Source organism: Monopterus albus, unplaced genomic scaffold (assembly GCF_001952655.1).
Source record: "Monopterus albus unplaced genomic scaffold, M_albus_1.0 scaffold101.1, whole genome shotgun sequence".
Classification (NCBI taxonomy): Eukaryota; Metazoa; Chordata; class Actinopteri; order Synbranchiformes; family Synbranchidae; genus Monopterus; species Monopterus albus.
The window spans coordinates 819,323-828,995 of record NW_018127981.1 but is presented as its reverse complement, the minus strand read 5'-3'; the positions used below and the strand labels follow the sequence as shown (position 1 = coordinate 828,995).

General features: G+C 41.3%; 1 protein-coding gene across 1 annotated transcript in view; it reads right to left on the bottom strand.

The window, feature by feature from the left end:
- Window positions 1–2,598: 2,598 nt before the first annotated feature.
- The window catches only part of plcl2 (phospholipase C like 2), a 45,893-nt gene continuing 38,818 nt past the window's right edge, over window positions 2,599–9,673 (bottom strand). The window contains exons 5-6 of the mRNA XM_020609672.1: window positions 7,938–8,047; window positions 2,599–4,142 (exon numbers count right to left, since the gene is read on the bottom strand). Of these exons, the coding sequence (XP_020465328.1) occupies window positions 3,942–4,142; window positions 7,938–8,047 (311 nt within the window). The 3' untranslated portion in view covers window positions 2,599–3,941. The remainder of the gene's footprint in view (window positions 4,143–7,937; window positions 8,048–9,673) is intronic.

Genomic DNA, 9,673 nt, shown 5'->3' with positions numbered 1-9,673 from the left:
ACAGCAGGAAGCTGCTAGTGTGACGCGGGCAGAACATTAGTCCGACTGCACATCAGACACATGTTCTGTCCAACACTGTTTATTTAGAGGTTTTTTTTTTCCTTGTACTTGACAAATTAGGATGAGACCGGACAACAGTTGAAATGTCTTTTTTTTATTTTTTTTTATCCTGTCTATAACAGTTACGTTGACTGGCACAGCACTGGAAATTCAGACAGCCTTTTTTGTCTCGTTGTGGGCCGTGTGCTCTGCAGTAGTTAAAACCAAAGTGCACAACACTGTGAGCACTGAGGGGGGAATAAATTGGCTGCAGATAAACATTTAAAAATACCTCATTAACCCTCCAACTGCCTGACGTCAAGAGAATAAGATTCGCTGCATGTTTGGAAAAACCCTGTGCCAAGTCAAATTGATTTCTTGCTGGTGATCAGTATTTTGACTAAATTCATGTTGATTAATGTAAAATACTTTACAGTACTGACGTGTACAGACAGAAGGCCTTTGGTTTTTAAGTTACTTTATAGTTTCTAGTCAAAACTAAAGAGTTAGAATTGTTAAAAAATGTAGTCGTGACATTGTCTTAAACTAGTAAGTGAAAGCTTTAGTTGACATCTGGCAGATTTCCTCAGCTGTAGTTAAAGAACATTGTGTGATTTGGCAAATGACAAGAAAGAAACTCTTGCTGATGTCTGGTCAATGCGCTGTTTGCTCAGGCAAAGAGTTCAACAGAAGACAGACACACCACTGTGTAACCACATGGTTTAACAAGTTTTTTGTCTACACAAGTGGCCTCAGTGATAGCTGTGGGCTGTAAATGACAGGCAGCTGGCTGACAGCGTTGACTGAACTTTCAGTTACAACTATTTTAATATATTATTATTTTAAGCTTTTATATCTCTGAATCTAGACCTCCTGTATTTAATGCTGTTGGAGAGTAAGGTTAACTGCTCAGACAACTACACTGCAAGGTTGTCAACAACAGCATTAGTAGATCATGTAAGGGTGGAAAATAGAGCAGCAACGACTGAAAAGCTGATTAATTGCTGGTTATTTTTCAAGCAAATGTTAAGTGATAGTTAAAGTTCTCAAATTGAAGAATTGTCTTTTTTTGGTCTTGCATTCTAGTGAATATAATTTTTTTTTTTTTTTTGATATTTTGATTGTTGGTCAGACAAGAGCAGCTATCTGATGATGATACTGGAGTACTGATCTGCAGTTTTCATTGTTTTCTGATGTTTTAGAGACCAAGTGATAGACAAAGATAATTGTTAGTTGTGGTCCAAATGATAAACTTGTCATATACTTATCTTTTTTTTATGTATCCTTTGTCCAATCGTCAGTAATTTGCTAGTAAATGAAGACAAGGTTGTGGATTGTTAAGTGAAAAGCAAGCCAGGCCATTACTGAAGCAACACGTGGGGAAAGGCATGCTAAGACAAAACTCTTCTCTTAAATTCTCATTTGCCTAGTTAGGCAGACAGGAGCTGGTTGAGCTAACCCTGCAGGGGTTCCTCAGACCAAACCTGATAACACTATAGTTTGCATTAAACCGTGACTAGCTGCAAGGTGAAACATTAGCAGTGAACAGGGAGTCATCGTTTTATGATTAATACCTTAAACTGCATGATTTAAATAAAACCATAGTCATTGTTGTTTGTCTATGACTTCCCATAGGGTTTTTCCCCTATAGGAACCTACTAAGGGCTTGAACCTGGAAACAAGACAGTTCTGGGTTCAATCCCAGGATAACCTGGGGCCTTTCTGTGTAGAGTTTGCATGTTCTCCCTGTGCCTGCATGGGCTCTCTACAGGTACTCCAGCTTCCTCCTGCAGTCTAAAGATATGCAACTTAGGTTGATTAGTGACTCTAAATTGCCCGTAGGAATGAGAGTGAGTGTGTGTGGTGGTTTGTCTACATGTCAGCCCTATGATAGACTGGTGATCTGATCCTATTCAGGAATAAGCGGTATAGATAATGGATGGATGGAACCTACTAAAACATCACAAACCATGTAGCACTCATCTCAGCTTCTGCGTTTGTTTCCATTGCCCACTTTAGTTGGTGTGTTCTGGGAGCTAAGCTTTGGAACCCATCATGAGGTAATACTAAAATCCAGTTCCAGCAACACAAGGAGGGAGGGGATGGGTGTGTGCAGAGCTGTCACTAGTGATTGGTTAAATGTTAGCGCCCTCACACCTCAACTATTAGCATCATAAGCATTTTGTGTAAATACCCACACTGATTTAGCTGTCAAATGATCAGGGACTTCACTTGTCGGTTTGAACGGGGACTTCAGCAAATTGATGGTGGGAAAGTGGTGAAGACATCACATTTCTGCTGGTTTGTGTTCTGCTTGTTCAGCAGCTGTCTGAAAACAGTCTCTGTTACTGGCTGACATTTGTGCTATGGAATGGTCCTTATGTCCTCTGCGTTCTCTCTCTCTGCTCAGGTGTGTGTGTGTGAGAGAGGAGCTGCGTCAGCCTGTGAGGTTATGCTGGGTGATAGTTTAAGCAAACAGTAGAAATGCAGCTTCAGTCTCTGCTATTCAGACAGGAACATTTTTTTCCTGTCAGATTTATTCAGTCATTCTACTCAGGAAGCTAACTAAACCAAACCAACTAGAACTGATTTCTCATTGGACTAGTTTAAATTAGATTGGAATCAGTGGAGCGCGCATCTGGGGAAAAAAAAAAAAAAGAACTGGGACTATGCCCCCAGTGAAATGCTAGAACATGAAAATGTGTCAGCGTCCAAATTGATACCAGATTCCTGTAGCAGCTCCTTCTCAAGCAGGTGCTGGTTGCGATTTTTGAGACTTTGCAGGTGTCGTATGAATACATCCTCTGATTGGTCCTGACCTGTGGGAGCCCACCCCCGAGAAAACTCTGAGGTCACTTCCTCCCATTATCACACAGCTATAGACAAATGAAACTTTTTTTTTCCACAGACATACAGCTTTTATAAAATTAATCTTATATTTCCAAGTATACAATAATAAAATGATGCACTCTGCAGAAAACAGGTAACAGGAAACTCCATATATACACATAGTATATTATACTATTTTGGCAGACAAGAACATGGACAAGTTCAATATTGTAAACAGCTTTTTTTCTCTCATTCGTGATGTTTCATCCGCCTTTTTTCCTTCTCGTTCAAATTGTTCCTTACAGTGTGCCCTGTTACATTCATAACTGCAAAAAATTGTGCTTTAAGAAATCTTACAGCAGTCCAGGTGCTCTTTGTCTCCTCAGGTAACGTTTTGGTCCTCTGAGTAGAAGTGCATTGTCTCTGAACAGTAGATCAGTGACTTTATGGGTCACACGGCTGGTAGTTCATGCTCTTCAACCCGCTCAGACAGGAAATGAAAGACAGGGTCAGACAAGAAGAATGGAGGGAGGGGAACAATCCTCTGCAATGAGACTGTGGATGTAAATACTGGGAACGTTAATCAAGAAGATTTATGCTTGGTACAAATTCCCAAAGGTTACTTTTGTTTGATGTTTAGACTCAGATTAGATGTATGGCAAATATTTATAAGGACACTTCTTGCAAAATCTCCCAGCTTTCAGTACAACTTAGAAACATTTAGACAGAGATGTTATGACAGTGATTTTCTAAACTTCTCTAGGCTTGAAACTACCTCCACTGAGTCCTTTGTGTGATCTGAACTTGTTGGATTTGTGTCCTAAAGTAGCAGTGGCATTTTATTGATGATTACAAGGCAGAAGCCTGTGACAGCTGTGCTTGGGATAAAGTAATGTGCTCAATGAAATGGGGAAAAAATGTGTGTGTAGTGCGATGATGCAATAGTGAAGATGGTGGTAAAGGATATAGAGACAAAGAGAGCGTGAGCTTAGGGTTTTGAGCTCAGGAGGCAGAAACAGGGTAGAGGTCTGGATGTGGGTGCCAGGAGAGCACTAAAGCAGGACTGTGGGTCTTTAGATGTCCTCATCGGTGAACTCCTCAGCAGTGGCCCTCTCAGGAATGGCCTCGAGGCTGCGTCTGCTCCTGGACTCTGAGCCAGAGGAGTCGCCGGCTGCTCCGCCTTTAGTCAGGTTACAGGTGAGAGCAGCATAGTGGATCTGCTTGAGGTTCTCCTGGACTTCACTTCTGGCATGCTTCAGTAGGTCAGCCTGGCCCTATAAAGACAGACCACAGTGCCAGAGCAATTAGGGATGGGCTTTGTTAGTTGGTCCTATTTTGGATCCAGTTCCAAGATTGTAAAATATGGAAGTGAATCCCTGCCAAATCATTTGAGAGTTACACTCAGGGGGTTTTGTCATGAGTGTTAGTCTCTACCAATAACCAACTTTGTGTGCTATTCAACTCAGTTTGACTAAATATTATTTATAAAAGGGCTGCACAGTTCAGACCCCTATGTGATCTCAGTCTCATGTAACATCTATTTTGCCATGTTAGTGTTAGAGGGGAGATGCCTTGCATCAAACCAAGTGCTCCCTTTTCCTCGCTAAGCTACGTTAACTAATTACAGGAACACGTTGCTGTGGACGGGAAGAGAAGCCTGATTCAAACACAACGTGTTTGACATGGTGCAAAATGTTCTGTGCCTTCCTGCAGCTATTTTTCAAACATTGTGCTGCCTGCCCTCTACACCTAGTGCCGAACACCAGTTCAGGCAGAAATGCAAGAAATAAATCACTGTGAGGACATTAGTTGCAGGTATTGGTTACCAGACCTTAGTGAGGAAAAAGGAGCGCTATCACTGCCACATGAATCTGAGATTGCATAGGGATCTGAATCACACTTGGAAAATGGAAGTAGTACTCAGATCCTTTAAGTAAAAATAATAATACAACAGTGTAAATATACTGTTACAAGCAAATGTCCTACATTCAAAATGTTACTTAAGTACAAAAGTATTAGTGTCAAAACATACTTAAAGTACTAAAAGTATTCTACATATTTCACATCCCTATCATATTACTGTAGTATACTTAGTGATGCATTGTATATATCACATTTAATGTTAAAGCTGGTAAAAGGGGAGCTAGTTTTACTAGTTTAGATGATTTTTTTTTGTAATTACTGCTGGGTAGCTTGTGAATTTTCCACTATAGATCAGTGAGGTTGCATTGTATTTGTTGTATTAAACTGGTTCTGAAAGGTAACTAGTAACTAAATTTATAAAATAAATGTAGTGGAGTAAAAAGTACAATAGTTTAGTTGAAGTATGAAGCAACATAAAATGAAAAAAACCCAAATATAGATCTCAATTGTACTAAAGTATAGTACTTAAGTAAATCTACTTTTCACCACTGTTTAGAACAGATTAACAAAATGTGTGATTAAATACTCTAATTGACTGAGAGCACTAATAATGAACCATTGGCTTCAAGACCTTTTCTTAAGGAAACGGAATTCACGGCTTTATAAAAGATAATTTCATTATGTTTTTTAATCTTCTGGTTTTTCCCCCTCAAAGTGGGTATGGTGACTATAGCGAGTACCAACTTTACAGTCGCTGCTTCTGTTGTAGAGATTCAGGGAAACCAAAAATGGTGTTAAACAGTGTCACAGGGGCAACAGGTTAGCCTCAGAGAGAGAGAGCTCAGAATGAGCCCCATTCAACAACAGTTATTTTTCCCACTAACCTCTGAGTCAGAAGGACAGTAAATTTAAGGTCTGGGCAGCTAGCTACATAGGAATATACATCTGGGTCAACTTGTTGGCTGACCTGATGACCGGGTGATCATCCTATGTAGTTAGCTGTGATGCTACCCCAAAAGGCTATCTTGTGTTTGCTTTTCGTCTGACCCAGAGATAAATGTGATAAATGATTTGACTGATGTCCTGTTTATTCTGAGCTGTGTTGGAGGCTAATCGACTGCACCGAAAATGCCATTTTACGTGACCATTTGTTTCCCCAAATCTGTATGACAGAGGCAGTGATAGCAACATTAGCACAAGCAATAGACTCACCATACCCACTTTTAGGGGGAACACAGCAGGAAAACAAAAAGTTATCCTTTAAGACCTGTAGAGACTATGGCAGACTAAGAAATTTGTTTAAATCACATATGAGCCTCACATCTGCTGAAGTCCTTATGTAAAAGTGGCAGTGTTACTTGATCAGACCTACTGACATTTCCAACATGGGACAAGTCTGAAATAAATGCTGTCACATTAACCTAAAGGCCACAGCAGCACAAGGTTGAATACAGAGATTAAATGCACATCTTAGGAAGGCTAATAAATTATTCACTTAATTACCGTCTGTTATCCGCAAAAAGAAAAAGTAGGTTCACAGTTTTTCAAGGCTGCTTTAAAACAATTGTCAGGTACCAAATGTTTCCCCTATATGCAAAATTATGAGCACTGCTGCTTAAGTTTTACACAATTTAATTCACAATTAAACATAACCTGGGCAATTTGTGCTTTTTAGACTGTGCACAGTGGGATGGCGCCACAGACTCAGGGCTGTAGTGGAGGCTAAACACACTTGAACTCTGTTTATCCCCCCCAAATTCTGAAAAAGTGTGCAGGCAGACTTAAAACCTGTTAATGCACACTCTCAAGTTTCTTATAAATTTGTTTGTGGAACATTGCATCCTGGCTGCAGGACCACAGTATCATGTCAGCATGGAGAAGGACTTAAACACTAGTTGAGCTGAAGCTAATGGACAGACTGTAAACACTGTATAGGCTGCTTCCATGGAGCAGAGTGTGAATCAGTATTCAGTGGAAGATGGCATCTAAATGGAAAATAGTCATGTCAATTTAAATAGCACAAAGTGGTACAGGACAGGTTTCACCACACGGACTGGAGTATGTTTGCCTCCTGGGATACCCGTGACTCTCACCCAGACACTGACACCTACATACCCTCTGTGCTGGACTTTATTAACACTACCATTGACAGTGTCACAACCCAGAAACAGATCACCACATATCCAAATCAGAAGCCATGGAGGGGCATCAAGAAGGCCATGCACCACTACAAGCTAAAGGTCGAGGAACACTTCACAAACTCTGTCCCCCGATGTATATGGATGGGCATCCAGGTCATCAGTGACTACAAGCCCGGCAACTCCACCCCAACAACCATAGATGTCTCCTTCCGAGCTAAATGACTTCTATGCTCGCTTCGACTCAACAAGGAGATGGCTATCAAGACTAGACCCTCCAGACCAGCACCCACTCACACTCACCTCCATGGATGTGTATGCTGCACTGAGCCAGGTCAATGCACACAAGGCTGCTGGCCCCTGGACATGTATTCAGGGCATGTGCTGGACAGCTTGCTGACATCTTTACGGACATTTTTAACCTGTCCCTTGCCCAAGCAGTTGTGCTGACGTGCTTCAAACACTCCAGTGCCGAAACACTCCACCCCAACGTGCCTGAATGACTACCGCCCTGTAGCTCTCACACACATTGTCATGAAGTGCTTCAAGTGCCTGGTGCTCGGGCACCTGATGACCTGTCTCCCACCCACACTGGACCCCCACCAATTTGCTTACCGCAGAAATAGGAGCACAGAGGATGCAGTCTCCATGCACCTTCAGATCAATGAAAGTATTTAACAACAACTAGCAAACTGCACTGCCACATCTGTGTTTGAAAAATAAATTTTGGTGAAACAGGTGCACCAAAACATAGAAAGAGACAGTCATTCTGGTTTGTTTTCAAGCCATGTGTGCACCTATCTCACAAAAACAGTGCCTGCAATCCATTCTGCTACACAGCTCTAACAGGAACTGTCACATAAGCAGAATAACACAGTAAAAATTCTTACAGCAACTACTGCAAATACTGCTGAGGGCCACTGACCCTGAGCTGACCTTCTCTGATCTTCTGTGTTGCACAGATATCAGAAGCAACACATCTCAGTTACAGTGTGCATTGTGACAGCTGCACTCAGAAAAAAACACAGAAAGCTATTTGAGTAGCACACTTGTACTGCTTTATCTCACCTTCAGTATAGTGATGTTCCACGTGAAGCTCTCCACCGCCTTGTGCAACTTCCTGCCCTTCAGTCCTTCCTTCACGGCCAAGTCATGGAGGTTCTCGTGAAATTCCATGGCTGAGAGAGAGGGAGACAAGAAAGTGTTTAGTTTTATGATTTGAATTCACAGTGGCTTATGAAATAGAAAAGCAGCTGTGAGGTGTGACTGGATGCTAGTCCTGTTGACACTGAGGAAACATAGAGCAAAGGCCTTCACATGTACTGTCAACATTTCACATTGTCCTGCTGCAGAAGTAGACATTCTCCGACTACGGAGGAGGACTCTATCCTCATTGTGCGTCTGTCATGTGATAATGGATCACAGTGGCTGCTATTGCAGGTGTCCTCGTCAGGCCTGAGTTGGCAGACATTAGGTGTGAATTTCTGAATTTGATGACGTGAAGAGGAGAAACTGCATGACTTTTTTTGATAATAGAGGAAATTTGACTATTCATCAAGTGTTGGTTATTTGATAGCCAACACTTCTGTTTCCCTTGGGGCTTCTATGGCACTGCAACGATTAATCAAATCACAAAAAGTTAATCTGCAGCTGTTTTGATAATCAATCATGTTAATTTTTCAAGCTAAAATTCCAAACATTCACTAATTAAAGCTTCTCACATTTGAAGACTGGCTCCTTGTCTTTTTCATAACTGAATATTCGTGGCCTGTCAGTGTCCCCTGTCACTGGTTGCCCAGGTCAAGCCTCTCCTACCAGACACCTGGGCATGCAGTAGGTGAATATCTGAGATGAGAGCCCCTCTCAGGACTAACCCGCACTGCACTACCAGTACCTGGAAAGACTAGATGTGTTTTACATGCAAGTGTTCCAGCAGATACCTTTGCTTGCCTGACGCAACACTGCTGTAACATGCCATGATCACTGTGATCAAAATAAGAGGCTTTGTGATTGTAGGTATTTGTTGTTATCAGTCTTTAGAATAACTTTGACCCTGATTATTTTTTAACCTGAAGGATGCTTTGATTCAGCTGATGTTTGCCTCATCAGTACTTTAACTGTCCTCATACTTCCTCCTATGGACTGTGGGCTAAATGCACGAGCGTTTGAAAAGGAAACATTGTGGGGCAGTTTCTCAGGACAACAGCGGAAGCAAGACGGCACCGTAAGTTCTGTTTACTTTTCATATTGTTCCTAGCAAATGTAACAGTATTAGCTTTATACGGTACAAAGAATGTGTTCTTGTCGGTAATTCTTTTTCTTTTGTTAAATGTTTCTTCCACCTGCAGCACTGCTGCTGTTAAACTACTGTCGGGAGGGCGAGATTGAATATGATGTTTGTACAAACGCAGATACAAATGAAATAGTCCACAGTAACATTACAATTTGTTAAATCTCTTACACATATACACATTTTCTAATTATGCCACTTTTTATCCCGTTGTCTGTTTCAGGACCCCGCGACAAAGCACCGTAGATGACTTTTTCCACAAAAAGAACATGAATCCATGCACACCACAGATGTCTGCTGAGCTTTCTAACAGTATCCTACAAAGGATTATTAAAGACATGAGACCTCTTGCAGTTGTGGAGGGTTAAGGTTTTCGTGAAATGATTAATACATTTCATCCAGGATACAGACTTCCATCCAGGTATTACTTCACAGAGCTGATGGAGAAAAAAATATGAGGCTACAGTTGAGAGAGTGAAAGAAGAAATTAAAAATGCTTCATCAAAAATCACAC